The sequence below is a fragment of the Dacryopinax primogenitus genome (assembly GCF_000292625.1).
Source record: "Dacryopinax primogenitus strain DJM-731 SS1 chromosome Unknown DACRYscaffold_10, whole genome shotgun sequence".
NCBI classification, from domain to species: Eukaryota; Fungi; Basidiomycota; class Dacrymycetes; order Dacrymycetales; family Dacrymycetaceae; genus Dacryopinax; species Dacryopinax primogenitus.
Genome location: NW_024467207.1, coordinates 669,854 through 684,570, shown reverse-complemented (window position 1 = coordinate 684,570; position 14,717 = coordinate 669,854). Strand labels below are relative to the sequence as shown.

General features: G+C 50.7%; 6 protein-coding genes across 6 annotated transcripts; 3 read left to right on the top strand and 3 right to left on the bottom strand.

Annotated features, from left to right (window-relative positions):
• Window positions 1–1,260: 1,260 nt before the first annotated feature.
• Window positions 1,261–2,766, top strand: DACRYDRAFT_108059 (NADP-binding protein; the record flags this gene model as incomplete). Its single annotated transcript, XM_040768580.1, has 8 exons — window positions 1,261–1,439; window positions 1,492–1,534; window positions 1,583–1,746; window positions 1,796–2,108; window positions 2,158–2,222; window positions 2,272–2,527; window positions 2,578–2,690; window positions 2,739–2,766. 8 exons carry the CDS (start codon window positions 1,261–1,263, stop codon window positions 2,764–2,766), a joined length of 1,161 nt encoding a protein of 386 aa, XP_040628407.1.
• A 1,289-nt stretch (window positions 2,767–4,055) lies between these two features.
• Window positions 4,056–6,623, top strand: DACRYDRAFT_53063 (uncharacterized protein; the record flags this gene model as incomplete). Its single annotated transcript, XM_040775148.1, has 10 exons — window positions 4,056–4,384; window positions 4,433–4,540; window positions 4,595–4,854; window positions 4,907–5,007; window positions 5,058–5,433; window positions 5,485–5,655; window positions 5,808–6,074; window positions 6,125–6,320; window positions 6,371–6,443; window positions 6,492–6,623. 10 exons carry the CDS (start codon window positions 4,056–4,058, stop codon window positions 6,621–6,623), a joined length of 2,013 nt encoding a protein of 670 aa, XP_040628406.1.
• A 448-nt stretch (window positions 6,624–7,071) lies between these two features.
• DACRYDRAFT_52682 (G protein pathway suppressor 1) lies at window positions 7,072–8,580 on the top strand (the record flags this gene model as incomplete). The annotated part of the gene is made up of 5 exons (XM_040775121.1): window positions 7,072–7,150; window positions 7,208–7,485; window positions 7,541–7,675; window positions 7,727–7,987; window positions 8,047–8,580. The coding sequence occupies 5 exons, from the start codon at window positions 7,072–7,074 to the stop codon at window positions 8,578–8,580; spliced, it is 1,287 nt and encodes a 428-aa protein (XP_040628405.1).
• A 366-nt stretch (window positions 8,581–8,946) lies between these two features.
• DACRYDRAFT_108056 (uncharacterized protein) lies at window positions 8,947–9,603 on the bottom strand (the record flags this gene model as incomplete). Its single annotated transcript, XM_040768579.1, has 1 exon — window positions 8,947–9,603. One exon carries the CDS (start codon window positions 9,601–9,603, stop codon window positions 8,947–8,949), a length of 657 nt encoding a protein of 218 aa, XP_040628404.1.
• A 1,264-nt stretch (window positions 9,604–10,867) lies between these two features.
• DACRYDRAFT_22625 (uncharacterized protein) lies at window positions 10,868–12,802 on the bottom strand. Its single transcript, XM_040772893.1, has 6 exons — window positions 12,693–12,802; window positions 12,263–12,641; window positions 11,819–12,213; window positions 11,627–11,768; window positions 11,429–11,573; window positions 10,868–11,379 (listed from the first exon to the last, which is right to left on the bottom strand). The coding sequence occupies exons 1-6, from the start codon at window positions 12,780–12,782 to the stop codon at window positions 11,067–11,069; spliced, it is 1,464 nt and encodes a 487-aa protein (XP_040628403.1). The 5' UTR covers window positions 12,783–12,802; the 3' UTR covers window positions 10,868–11,066.
• Window positions 12,803–13,051: 249 nt separating this feature from the next.
• Window positions 13,052–13,629, bottom strand: DACRYDRAFT_22624 (uncharacterized protein). Its single transcript, XM_040772892.1, has one exon. The coding sequence runs from the start codon at window positions 13,588–13,590 to the stop codon at window positions 13,378–13,380; it is 213 nt and encodes a 70-aa protein (XP_040628402.1). The 5' UTR covers window positions 13,591–13,629; the 3' UTR covers window positions 13,052–13,377.
• Window positions 13,630–14,717: the final 1,088 nt, after the last annotated feature.

Here is a 14,717-nt window from a genome sequence, read left to right as displayed (position 1 = left end):
TCTCATGTGTATGACCTGATTCTTCAGGACGTTCTTGGCGAGCGAGAACAGCTGAACGCCTTGATTGTCTTTCATAGAAGCTCAGAACGGGCTTGGTCTTTATACAGACTCGCAGAACCGCTTTTTGCCCTGTACACTGTTTCGTAATCTTTGATCGAGATCCTTGCGGAAGGGTTGCGATAACTGCGTGAGAGCGACTTGATGTGTGCAGACGAAGATGGACGTATGGGATCAACGTATTCGCTGTTATGTACCATCAAAGCGTCCAAGCTTTGCGAAGAGTACCATGGATCTGTCAACTTCAGGACTGATATGTGCAGACTAGTGGATGGGTCGCAATCAATCTCGATAATGGACGCACGTGGCTTTCAAACCATGTCCCCGCCCTTTCCCTGGTCCAATTCCCAATGTCTCCGCCCATGTGTCTTTCATCAAGGTATAGCAGTATCCCGTGCTTCCAACAACAAATCATCTCAGCAAAAGCAAATAATCAAAGGGCTTTGCGCTGCTATCCCGTGGCATGTGGGGGGCGAGTTCATTCAGTAGCCCTTTGTTGATGTCCTGACCCATACAACATCCCGTTTGATAGGCCCGCGGATTGTCAAGTATGATAATTTCATCGCAAGACTTCTGCTACATCATCACCGCGGACAGGAAACCGGAGGAATGTCCCCTTCCGGCTTCGTATTCCAAAAGAAACACATTGTGCATCAACGTCATTAACCGTTCAGGGCCCATTCTGATTCTTCTGCATCCTGCCTGCTGTCCCATCTTCACCTGATTTTCCTAGTACTGATTTGAACCTACCACCTTCCTCAATATCTTGCTCTCTGTATCACGAGCGAGAGCCTCGAACGCCTGACTACTGCCCAGCATATCATTGGCTAGAACTCGCCAACAGACCACCTGTCCATTCCCGCTAGGGGCGAGTCCCAGTATTGAGCACGCGCTGGAAGGACTCATTGCCCGGAGTTGCCCTTTGCTTAGCAACAGGGGCTCTTCTTCTCCGCCGGGCATCGGTCCAAAGCCGGAATTGGAGGTGTGCTGGGGTGGTTCCACCAGGGTTGTTCACGTATCTTCCTGCCATTGACGAGGAGATCGGACCTTGCCCTACACCGGGAGCCAGCATGGCAGCGGAGCCCAGATGGCGGATGGATAATCGTTTGATCCTCTGAGCCTATATCTGTGGCACACACGCAATATGATTAGTTGGGCTATATCCGCATTAGCGGGCAACTGGTCTCACACGTATCGGCTGGGATGGTTACCTCACTCCTAGGTAAAGCACGCTCGTTTTTCAATTGCAAGCCCATCTCCAGGCCGAAGGCGAAGACAAACAACGACAAATCGACAACGATGAAGGCGTTGATTGTGCAGCCGGATAAAATAGTCGCAGTGGAGCGGGTCTTCACTCCGACGATCGGTCCAAATGACATCCTGTATGTACCAATGAATGGATGACCAGCGTCAGGCTCTGAGCAGAGAGGACAGTTTCCGAGTCATAGAGATCGGTCAAAATCCAACAGACTGGAAGGTAGGTCGCCATTGAGATTATTGCGTGTGATTTGACCAGAGCGAATAGCATGCAGCCTACATCAGCCAACCTGGAGACCTGATAGGGTGCGACTTTGTCGGGCAGGTTGTGTCGATGGGTACGAATGTCCCGAAATCGGAGGTTCAGCCAGGCGAACTACGATGGGGATTCGTCCGAGGTGGCGTTAGTAAGGGTGTTGGTGCCTTCGCAGAGTAATCAGCGAGTGTCCCACTGTGTGAGTGAAGAGCTCACATCGTTCAGGTACATCGCAACAGAATGGGATTTGACATCGACAGTCGCAGGCATCACGCCCGCTCAAGCCGCATCGTTGCCAATCCCTCTCGTTACTGCCATACAGGCCCTCTACCTCCACCTTAAGCTCCCGGACCCATTCCCACAGCCGTCGAAGGAGGTGAAAGACAAGTGGATTCTCATTTGGAGCGGTGCCACATCTGTCGGCCAGTTCGCGATTCAACTCGCAAAGTTGACCGGGCTGAAAGTCGCTACGACCGCCTCCCCAAGAAGATTTGACATGCTGAAAGCATGGGGCGCAGACGTCACCTTGGACTATCATGTACGTTGTTTGGACGTTTCTGCCACTCAGAGAACTCAATGGGACACAGGATCCAGATGTTGTAGGTAAGTTGAAGGAGAAAACCTGCGACGCGATCGAGTTTGGTCTAGATTGGTAACGCGCAGTCGTTTGTCAGATGAAAATGTCTAACACAAAGGAACAGCATTTCAGAGAACGAGACGTACAAATTGGCACAGCAAGCATTCCGGCCCAGTGGGGGTCACCTTGTCTGTCTCCTAGTCCCGAAAGGTGACCTCCCTCGACCTGAAGTGAAGACCGAGTGGATGCTGGCCTACACTGCACTGGGCAAAGACGTGCAGATGGGTGAGAACCTGGTCAAAAGCTCACCGGTTCACAGAGCCTTACATGTCAAGTGGGCGAAGCGCATTCCAGGATTGCTGAAGAACGGGACTATCAAGGTAGCCAGTGGCTAAGAACCAAAAAAGTCTTCACTGACATAAATATGTAGCCTTTAGAGGTGCACGAAATAGGAGGATTAGAAGATGTGCAGAAAGGCTTCGAGATGATGAAGAATGGGCAGCATCCAGGAAAGCTGGTGTACAAGGTGGCCGATGTGCAATCGTAGTCCTCTGAGGGCGGGATTCGGCGTTAAAATGGACTCACGAATAGGATGCTGGACATCCTACGAGTCCTCTAGGTATACATCATCCATGGACAAGCCAGACAGCTTGTGAGAGGCAAAGGATCACTAGCCAGCGAGATAACAGCATAGCTTTGGTTTATGCCCAGATGGTCGTTCTCAAAGAACCGCGAGAAGCATCAGGAATGTTGATGTGCTTCCGCTCATGTGACTTGATTTTCTTGGGCACGCGTACGCGTCCCGGAGGCAAAACAACACGCCCTGCATTAGTGGGAGTCATCAGTGCACCTTGTCTCGTCCGTCCAACTAACAAATGTCACGAAGGCATGTATTCTCCTAACCAGCTCTAAATTACGCTGATAATATTCGCCTTATGTTAGCAATTTGGATACCTCAAATGATTTATCAGATCCTCCAACCCCGCAACGGCGTCATCAATTTAACGATCCTCAACCAAGCCCTGATGTAATTGTGAGCTTCTCCATCCGCGTCGTTTCATTCTCTCCGCTGAGGACTCGCAGTCACTTAGCTCTTCTTCACCACCGTCGAAACTAAGAGCTAAACAGAATCCGCCCATGGCACACCGGCGCCCCACCCCACCCGATTCCCAGTCCAGTGCAAGCCAAACACCATCGCCGCGTGCCAATCTCAATGATCCTACGAAGAGCAACCAGAATGGCTTCCGAAACACCATTGTGATCTCGGATAGTGAAGGAGAAGAAGGAGACCAGGGTCTGTCTCACATGAATGCGCCTCCTCGAACAAACGAGCCCATTGGGAACTATTCCGGACATGAGGCGGCTGCACAATCTGCTCATACAAATGCACAAACGCGACCAACCCAGGCATCTTCTGCACCAACTGCGCCTCTTCATCAGTCTGGAGCTCCTTCCACACGGCCACAACCCCCTAGTGCATCACGGACAGCCGGGCAGGAAGAACTCCCATCCTGGTTGAGCCGTGGATTCAATAAGCCGAGACCAGAGCAATCACGGCCCTTGAACAAAGAAAAATCAATACCACAACCATTGCAAGATCACCATCAGCCACAGGCTTACAACCCGGATCTGCGAAATCAACTGCCGCAGTCTCACCGCGCCAACGTGACCGCGTCGGAGGGGCCCAGCCCTTCACCGTACCCTACCAACAATCCAGGAGGGATGTATCCATATGCTGGTCAAACATCATCATACACAGCACACAGCGGTCCAGTTCTGGGCCCTGGCAATCCGATCTCGATCCCGTCTAACCCTCCTCTTACCAGTCGAGACCTAAGCTATTATCAATACGGGTCGCGTTCCGCCCAGCCGTCGTCGTACTCCAATGGTTATGGCTCAAGTATGGACATGGGCGATGTTCCTGAGGTCCAGGTTACTTCCCAAGAGGCGCAGAAAGCCCTTCAAGATTTGTTCCAAAGCAGCGTGGGTGACGCCGAAATCGATGGAATTGATATGGAACGTGACGCCCACGTCGAGGGCTTCAGGGACACGATCAAGCTCATGCCCCATCAGGTCAAGGGTCGAATGTGGATGAAGAGCAGAGAAGAGGGAAAGGCGAAGGGAGGTATTTTGGCAGATGATATGGGTTTGGGAAAGACCATTCAGACGTTCACGAGGATCGTGGATGGGAAGAGGACCGATAAAGAGAAGGAAGAAGGGTACGCAAGAGGTACCTTGTACGTCGTCATTCTCGAGTTGGGACTCATCATACTGACCGGATGCAGGATCATCTGCCCCGTCGGCCTGATCAAGCAATGGAGAGAAGAGCTTGGGAAGATGACAGTCGGGCTCAAAGTCATTGAACATCATGGGTCGGGTCGCACTAAAGGCATGTTCTATTGTGTCATCCGCTAATACTCATTGTAACTGTTTGATACAGAGGCCAGTGTCCTTGAGCGTGCTGATGTTGTCATCACATCCTACAGTGTGGTCTCGTCAGAGCATGGAGCTTCCGAGGGGGGCTCCGATCACTCCAAGACCGCAAAGAAACCGAAAGCAAAAGCAAAGACGGGACTCGAGGACTTCATCGCCGAAGGTAGTGATGAAGAAGACTCCGACGAGTTCGCTCAACAAGTGGTCAAGAAGAAGTCCAAGAAAAAGCCTGCATGCCCCTTATTCGAAATCGATTGGTTGCGGATTGTCCTCGGTAAGAAATGGAACTGTGCCTAAGTGACAGGCTTTCGCTGATAATTGCACAGATGAAGCTCAGAACATCAAAAATAAGTCCGCCAAAATGAGCATTGGTTGCTGTGCGCTCAACAGCAAATTCAAGTGGTGTCTGACCGGTACCCCCATCCAAGTCCGTAAACCATACGTTCGCACCGTTCCTCGCCTGACCATCGGTTGCAGAATAGCGTTGATGACCTGTATCCTCTGCTCAAGTTCTTGGTCGTCAAGCCTCTGAATGACTGGACCCAGTTCCGCCAGCATATATCTCAGCCTGTGAAGGCTGGCAAACCTGCTTGCCCTATGAAACGTCTGCAAGTCATCCTGAAGGTTATCATGCTTCGCCGCACGAAGACTGACATGATCAACGGGCAGCCTTTGCTGAAGTTGCCCCCTCGCGAAGTACAAGTCGTGCAGTGCGAATTCGATAAGGACGAGCGCGAATTCTACGCCGCACTCCAAGAGCGTACCACGCTCACGTTCAACAAGTTCTTGAAAAGAGGCGACGTGATGAAAAACTATACTAGCGTCTTGGTGCTTTTGTTGAGGATCCGACAAGGTGTGTAAACTGTCCATGCTGGGATGGCGTTAGGCGCTTAGCCTTATTTAGCATGCGGTCATCCTGGACTTGTCAGCAAGGACTTCAGTGAAGAAAAGGATGCGCTGGATCCAAAGGCAGGAAAAGACGACAAAGATGAGCAAGAGGTCACCCAACAGGAAGAAGACGAGCTGGCTGACCTGCTTGGGAAAATGAATGTGGGAGATAAGCCTGAAATGTGTCGTATCTGTCTAGAACCGTCGGTGTCCGTTTTCCATTTGAGGTTCATATATCTGATGCACTTTTTAGATTGCCGAAAGGATCCAAGTCACCCACCTGCGACGCCTGCGACAGTGCGAACATCGACCGTATTGCTCGTCGCCAAAGCTTGGCAGCCATCAATTTAGATTCAGATGACTCGGACGAGTCAGTTGTTGCAATTCCCCGCAATGAAGCTGCCTTCCCAAAGAAATCCCATAAATCCAATGGATTACCAAAACTTCCCCCGAGCAGCGCGAAGATCCGCAAGATCGTGGAACTGTTGACAGATATCGCGGATAGATCGAATCGTGAAGAAAAGACTATCATATTCAGCCAATTTACAGGTATGCTCGACCTGTTGGAGCCGTTCTTAAAGCATCATGGCGTGAAGTTTTCCAGGAGTACGTCCCTTCATTGATTGCGTCCGATTCATTTCTAACTATGCTCGCAGTCGACGGCAGCCTTAGACCCGTTGAGCGGGAGCAGGCCATCAATAAGATCAAGAACGACAAAGCAACCACTGTGATCCTGATCTCGTTCAAAGCTGGTGGCGTGGGACTCAACCTCGTATGCTGCAACAACGTCATTCTAGTGGATCTTTGGTGGAATCCGGCACTGGAGGATCAGGCGTTCGACCGTGCTCATCGGTATGTCCACTTGATTTATTTGAGGCCAAGAGAACTAAGACAAACTGTAGTCTTGGACAAACGCGAGCAGTGAATATCTACAAATTAGTCATTGAAAACACGGTGGAAGACCGTATTCTAATTGTAGGTTCCTCTGCCATGTCTCTCTGGAAAGTCTAACGATTCGTACAGATGCAGGACAAGAAGCGTGAAGTGGCAACGGTGGCTTTGAGCGGCGGCAAGCTCAGTAAGAACAAGCTCGATCTGAATGATCTCATCGCATTGTTCAAGCCCTCCAATGGGCGTGACGACGATGACGAGTAACAATGACAATGGCATCCCGATCCCCGCCATCCCCAGCGATTTACTAGCAGCCGCGCAGAGGTGAACCGACTTGAATTTTCTAGCTATAGGACACCCATTTTCTTCCCCAGATCGTTTCACAAAAGATAGCCCACACACCCATAGATCCATTAGCTGTTTACCTTGCTTGAACTAGTCTGTAGATAACGGCAATTTAACTGCTGGTGTGGGGTAATTAATTCATGTGCGGTCTGTCTGGCGTTCTTACTGTGTGACGCGTTCACGTCGCCGGAAGCATTTCGAACACACCTTGTGAACAGTGACTCTAAAGTCCACCTCATCCATTGTTCACGCCAATCCCTTTAGTCCAATGGTCTCTACACTGAAAGAAGATGTTGATGCGGAAGAGCAGCTTGCACAGCAAGAACAGCTGCAGGCGTCGACTTCCGCCTCTGCAATCAAGGACTTCATGAGCCGCACCAAACCAGAAGTCAAAGTCGACGAGAACCACCCGTTTGATCTCGAGGCATACATCTCATCGTACTCTGGTATGCCACGCTCACCTGACTGTTTCCGAGTCTCTAATCTGGGACATTTGCCTTCAGGCAAGAGCCGAGTGCGCCGTTTGCTGCATATTGCATCCTGCTGCCCTTCGCTCTCAGCACAAGCCTATCAGCTGGCAATCCAGACCCTGCTCACTATGCGCGACGCTCACGCGTACGTGCATGCGGTCGCCGCGTATAACCAGTTGCCGGGAGTGATGCAGGTGGATCAAGATCAGGAATGGATAGACCGCGTGCGAGCAGAAAATCAGAATCAGCGTGAAAAGCTGGAGGTGGAGCTGCGAACGTATCAAAGCAATATGATCAAGGAAAGCATCAGGGTGAGTATCGTTTTCGAGTAAAGACAGGAGGATTCCCATTGATAAAGCGTCACAGATGGGTCACCGAGATTTAGGTGACTTTTTCCGAGCGATCGGTGACTCGGCCCAGGCGATGAAGCATTACACCAAGTCAAGAGAATTCAGCACAACAAGCCAACATGTACTTGAGATGTGTCTTTCGGTTCTTGAGGTAATAAATCTTTATTTGCGATTTCGCTGCCTGTACTCAACTATGTCTTAGCTGTTGATGGAACAAGAATCGTACAATCAGCTGCAGAACTTCGTATACAAAGCGGAGTCCGTCATTGATCCTGGGATACAAAACCAAGACGCGAAAGGCGCCAAGAAGAAGCCGGCCGCACAGCCAGGACTTGAGGACTCTCCGATCGTGCAGAGCAAACTACAAGTAGCCAACGCGCTTGGCTTCCTTGGGAGGGGCGGGTATGAGCAAGCAGCAAGGGCTTTCTTACAAGCTGGGACGCAACTAGGAGATTGGTCAAGTGTGCGTATTGTCTTTTTCAGTTCACGGCAGTCTTTATCTCATATTTGATCTGCTGTCAGATGATAACTCCTGGTGATATGGCGGTGTATGCATCATTGTGCTCACTGGCCACCTTATCTCGATCGGCAGTCAAAACGCTTGTTCTAGAAGACGAGAAATTCTGTGTCTACCTCGAACAAGAACCGTACATGCGCGACATCCTTGAAGCATATATGAACAGCAAATTCAAGACTGTCCTAGAGCTTCTCGAGCGCCATTCTGCCCGACATCTGCTAGATATCCACCTGTGGCCCCATGTTCAGCATCTCACTACTCGCATCCGCCGCCGCGCCATTATTCTTCATTTCCAGCCGTACGCAAGTGTTCAGCTCAATCGGATGGCAGAGACTTTTGGAATCCCCGTTGTCGAGCTCGAGAAGGAGGTCATCGGCCTTATTCAGGATGGGGAAATTGCAGCACGAGTCGACAGCACGGCGAAAGTGCTGCGGGCGAGGAACAAGGATCAGAGGGCCGCATTATTCGCTCGTGCCCTGAAGGTTGGGGAGGAAGCCCAAGCTCAGAGCCAGAAGATTCTCCTGAGGATGAGGCTGTGAGTCAACTCATCCGATACGTGAGCTTGTCTCACAGCGCTGATACCCGGTTTCCAGTGTGCAGAATAACCTTGTTGTTCATGAGCCGAAGAACAAGATGTCATTAGCCTTGCAGTCACCGACTTCAGGAGACGTTCGAATGGTAGACTAGCTTTACATCGTGACCAATTCCGGTTCCCGGCAAGTTGTATCACTTCAGCCTTCACGTGCTCTACATGCATGACGCTTCATTGTGCTTATACATTCTCAATGGCCATACTCGAAGAAATGTGAACGTTTGGGTATTATAGGGCAGTGCATCTACAGGTGAAAGAGAAAGCAGGTAACTAAAAGTTCTTTGGAGATACAGACATGGTCAAATAAACAAGGTTAGTTCGGGGGGTAAAATCTGATATGGCCCTGGTTACTCGGAGCCAAACTTCCGCCATATTCAGCTTCCTGCATTCGGCGTGCCAGTTCCTCGTCCATTGAGATTTGCGCCTCTCTCATTCCCTCCTCCGAATTGGAAGAGATATCCTCCTCTTCTTCCTCCTCTTCTTCCTTTGGCTCCGGATCTGCTCTTTGCTTTCCTCGTCTGATCGCGGCTCTTGTTTCTGGGGAAAAGGGGGAAGAAGTATCTGGATCAGGCGGCGGCCGTGGCGGGGTGCTGGGTCCGTCTTGGACCTGTGCCGTGTTAGGCTCTGCATGCCTATCCTGGGCTTGCGTCGCACTAGGTTCTGCAGTTTGTGTCTGCATCTGGGCTGTACTAGGCCGTTCGCACCCATTCTGAGGTATTTGATTATTGACGTTGGGCTGTGCTTGATTGACGGTATGTGTATGTGTATCTGACGCTACTCGCTCTTTTCCGACTTGCTGTGTAGGTCGGAGAATTTGCGCCGTATTGGGTTCTGCACCCTCGCTCTGCTGTATCCGATTGTTTTCTCCGTCGTCTCCTTCCTGCAATTTCAACATCGCCTCTGTGGTTTCTTCATCCATATCCATCTCGGCGTCTTGTTGCTCTGGCTCTTCGCTTCCATTTCCCTGCATGATTCCTGCAGAAGGTGAAAAGGAATTCGTCTCTTTATTAGTGGTCGATGCATGCCCAGGCTTCCGTGCCGTCTGCTGGGAAGGATTCCTGCGGCGTCTAGCGCCGAATGGTCTCCTAAGCAGGACTTAGCTCTTACCAGCTCGCTTCACTTGATTAACTCACGTTGGTGCGGTAACTCGTCGACCTTCTTCCCAGAGGCGCGTACGATGCTGTTAAATAGCACGTCGCAAATCTCTGACAGTGTTAGGATTGGCAGTCTCGGGCAAGGGTATATGTTGTTCCTAGGTATGGTCAACTCCGGTTCGACTCAAGAGAGTCCTCAGAAGAGAAGACTAACTTCTATGAAAGTTCTCAATTGCTGTCGTGTCACCCTCGTACGAAGGATGTTTTCGCCGCCGCCGATAATTCCCAACCGGGGGAATATATACGTGGAGTAGGTGCAGTTCGGTATATCAGGTATCCTTCGGCGACTGGGTGCCATGATTAAGCAAGTAGTGTACAGACAGTTACAGAGGTGTAGAATGATTGTGAGGGGTCGACCAGCGACCGACCATAGACAAAACAGAGAATAGGGAGTCGTAGTTTCGACAATGAACCGGACCTCTCTGCTTAAAAGCCGTTTTTCGTCTTCACACTGGCCTTGTTGTGGCGCTCTTTGCGGCCCATTGTTGTCTTGTAGGCCCGGCGGCCAAAAAAGTGAGGCGGCGAGTCGTCATGTTTTAGTTCCAGAGGTTTCACTCTTCGCTATGGCATTGCTATGTGCTGAGGACAGCCGCTGTTGGCGGCCCTTGAGTGAGACAACAATTCTGTGTAAGACACGCTTAGGGACCTTTCATATGTTCCGAAGGTGTACATATTTGACCCTCGGCGTTAGCAAGACGCTTAGGCGCTGAGGCAAACTCATACGAGTGTAGGGGTCTCGTATGGTTTTACCTCTCTCATTGTAAGACATAGACACATCAGACATATGGATTAGGCCCACATCAAGCACCCTTGTTTGATGCTGAATGCTACAAAGGCCGCTTTCCAATGTCCTGTCTAACAGCTGGCCTTTCTCATTTCCCCCTAAGGTGGACAAGAGGTTGGAATTATTTTTGTCCAATTCATCTAGTCACTATTGTCCTCCAAGTAGGGTTCAAGAACGGGGTGGGTACTCTTGCAATCCCCTCCATGAGATGCACCGACGATATGCAAAAATAAAAGTTTCACATTCACTAGGCTGCTCAAGAATATTGCATTTTCTCCGGACAGAGGGGTTCTACGCCGGATCGCTCATCCCATTCGTCCCGCAGCATCATCGGACACCTAGTGAATTGCATTTCCGTGACAAGCGAATGATTGAGGTCCTACGTTAATACACGAATATCAATATCACGCACTTGTGGGCCGGTCATTAAAGAAAAGCTCAATACAAGGAAGGAAAATCCTGAACTTTGAGCACGGCTCAGAGGGGTGCTTCGTATCACAGACGTGAGAATGCCTGCAGTGACAGCTCTTCCCGGTATTGAGTAAGAGGCAAAGGAACGGGGTTCTTAGGCAATTGGGTGGCTCGTGCCCACTTCCTCCTGTCTTCGGCAAGCAGTTTCATGAAAGGTTCGGCCAGCTCATGTTCGAGGCGGAAGGACACATCCGCGCTGCCAACATTTTCGTTCCACGTGCCGTCCCCATTGCGCGTGGGATTGCCGGCCCATATACGGATGTAACGTTCCATAGAGCCATTCACGACAAATATTGCTCTTCCTGGATAGCCAAAGTGTGTATCGGGAGAAGTCAGCCTGTCAACTGGGGGTGAGACGACAGAGCAATACGAAGGAGATTGCTTACTTGTAACAATTGTTAAGAACCACCTGGTTAGGACCCGCACCCCAGAAGGCCTGCCGATTGGCGCCAAACAGCTGGGACATAATGGCACACGTGGCTGCCGCTGCACGTTTAACGTAGTCAGCATTTCTAACTTGCCGTACGGTCTCTAAATGGATCTGTCGTTAACAAATGAAGAGCACGGTGATGGTCATGATGGACCTCCTACGTATCTCGCCACTTTTCCCAGGTCTTTTGTATATTCTGAAGCGATGGAGGCAGAGAAGACATGCAGTAATTGGGTTCCTGCAGCAGACTGAACCGGAAGTTGGAAGCCATCCGGGCTCTCCGCTTCGCCTCTGACCTGCGCAAAGATCAGCATGAAGTACACCGGGTAGTGAGCATCAAACTAACATTGACGAGATTGATTATTTGATTGATTGGGATCTTCCGAACGCGGTTGATTGCCGTGATGAGATAGGCAGCCAAGGCGTCCTGTTTGGAGACGTTCTGACCAGCCTTGCGAGACGCCTCCAGCTTCAATAGATTAATTTCCTCCAGACTGAACTGCATGTCGAGTCTTGTAGTGGAGAGAAAAGACCGTGCGTACAATTCACCGGCTTCCTCCCTATCGTAGTGCTGAAGGAGGTGGGGTGCAAGCTCTCGAGCAACTGGAGCAACGAGATGGCGAGGGAGGGAGGGAGGAGGACGGAAGTAAGCCTCGTAAGTAGGCAAGGGATGCACAGCTGGAAGTCCACGATAGAATTGCGAGATCATGTTGGTGAAGCGGAAGAACGTCAATCCATCTCCTTTATTTACTGGGTTAGCTCGTGTCACCATTGAAGGCAGTGGAAAAACCTAGAACATGGCAGAATGCCCAAGTTATTGTGGTCTCACCGGTGTTCACGAAAGTTGTCACTTTCATCTTGACCAGCGGCTCCTTGCGCGAAGGAGGGTTGTCGTTGTCCGTGAGTACAGGGTCGACTACATCGGGATGGAAGTCTCTGAGCATCTCCTCCGTTGGCACAAGTTGACTGTCGCAGTAGGTGATCGGAAGTGACGCATGGGCCAAGGAGATATGGCAAGCTACTTGACTCCCAGCTGCCAGTTTGATGCGCCACTTCTCTGCTCCGACGAGTCGTCCAGCAAACAGGGGGTAATGCGTCAAGGTCCGTGAAACCGCATCAGTGAGAGAACGGCGGTCCAGGGGACCTGGCAACATCCACGTGAAGACCAGCTAAATTGCGAAGTGAACATTTTTAGGCGGATATCCCATCAAATCACATACCAACCCAAAGTTACAGTCGCTCACATGAACGGGGAGCATGTCCAGTGACGGATCAATGCGCTGGGGTGAAACCCACTGAGTTTCTGACATGTCGTAGAGATGGAAAGGTGGTGCAAGGAGGGTCGTGGCAGCAAGATATCCCAGCGTAAGCATAGATTAAGTATTTGGGATCGGTCGCTGATAAACAGACTCTCCGCTCAGAGATGAGATGTCGCAGGCCTAATTATACGCCCAGCTCGGTCGAGGGCAGTCCATTACAACGACATCGCCATATTGCTGACTGGGAGTCCGGCATGCGTACTCCGACTTCTGCAAAGTATTATATTGCTGATGGTGATAAGAGATCTTGCGGTGCTGGAGTCGAGATCCCATCCAAGTGTGATCTTCATTCATGTTTAGTGATCTGAGTGATCGGTACAGCGAGGTTCCTTAAAGATGAACAAAATACGGGATTGATATATTCGCATACCGGCGGCGACAAGGACGTTCAGATAGAAACGCCCAGGTAGTGCGCATATAGTCTTCGATCCCACCAACCCATGTGCAACCGTACACGTTGTATCACTGAGTGAGGACCAAGCGGAACAACGTGTGGGCGAACAGGGTACAGATCGGTGGGTGATAGTGGAAATTTAGCCGCCTGGCCGAGCAGTCATGTCTGGAACAGGCATCCAGCGCTCCAAGCTCATCGACACAATCGACAAATAGATATCCTGTTATAGGACGGACGGCGTTGTAGGGATAGGCGCCGTGACAACGGATCATCTTGCCTGGAGCCGCTCCGCACAAGCACAGCCTTGGAGGTTGACGTCAGAACCGCGTTCTTGCTGAGAGATTCTAGATACTGCCGAGCTGCACAAGCGCCCTTGAAATTCTGGGTACCTGGGCGCTTGGGCATCACATGTCCCACAAGGTCAGGAGCGCAGGGATCGAACGACGGAAGTTGCGAAGGCCCACTCTTTTTGATCCGCACCATTCGCTCTTTTTTGCGTTCTGTAACCTTTAGATCTATCTCAACGTCGGAACGGGATAGATGGACTGGAGTCCCACTAGCAGGGTCCAGATTACTCCGGTTGTCGCCTCTGTGCCGCATGGCAATTCCGTCTTTATAACTCCAAAGAGTCCCGCGGAGCAAAAAAGAAGCAGTTGTGTAGCATTCGAGAAGGTCAGGCAAGTAAACAAGGGTGAGGCCGACCGGCGTAGCGCACAGTTTGTATCGGCCCGACTTCACATTTATCGCCGCCTGCTAAGTCATGGTAGTAAACCAGTTCAAAGCGTACACACAAGTGGCTTACTGAAGATCCAAAATCGGACAAGCGCCGACGATACTGGTAGCCTCCTTCGGGCATGTTACGCAGGCTCGGCGTGATTCTCTGGCAAGGGATCCGGCGCGAACCGTTTGGTTCAGGGATACCAAAATTCTTGGTGTGCATATGACGTCTTGAATGGAGAGAATCAGATTTGCAACTCAGATAAGAACATGCAGCCTGTGCGCACCGGATGTCTGGGAGGAATCCGGCACCATTAGCCATCAGATTCGACGGCCTTGGAGCGTGTTCTCGAGGCCCACTTGCGATTAGTGGCAACTTCTCCCGGTATCCATAAAAAGCACGCATGATTGCCACATTCGCACAGGAAGTTGTGTTCCGGATATCTTCTGCACTGGGCAATCATACAGTCGCCTCCAACTTTCTCGACTCCCGGCAGCGTGACTTGCTTCGGCTATCACATGAAATCTTCCTTGACCGATATCCGGAGAATGCGATATGGACAGCGGCAGTGAATAAAGAAACCAGTATCAAAATTGTCGCGAACATAAATAAAGACAGTCACTCCTCTAGTGGTCCACATTGATCAGGGGGAAAAGAGCATCTGCGCGGAGCTGGTCAGCACGTCCACATGTGTCCCTGCGGAAGCAGAAATACATCCTTCCCATTCTTGTTTCCCTTCCCTTCCTGTTGATCATTTTCCAGTGCACGAGATGTTAACCATGTACTGTCTTTCTCATGCTACCCCTCACTTTAG

Bases quoted from the DNA above. Each gene is read 5' to 3' on its own strand.
- DACRYDRAFT_22624 (XM_040772892.1), bottom strand. From the start codon at position 13,590: ATGCCCAAGCGCCCAGGTACCCAGAATTTCAAGGGCGCTTGTGCAGCT.
- DACRYDRAFT_22625 (XM_040772893.1), bottom strand. From the start codon at position 12,782: ATGTCAGAAACTCAGTGGGTTTCACCCCAGCGCATTGATCCGTCACTG. The intron at 12,642-12,692 runs GTATGTGATTTG...TTCGCAATTTAG, and splicing joins GCGACTGTAACTTTGGGTTG to CTGGTCTTCACGTGGATGTT. The intron at 11,769-11,818 runs GTTAGTTTGATG...ATCTTTGCGCAG, and splicing joins AAATAATCAATCTCGTCAAT to GTCAGAGGCGAAGCGGAGAG.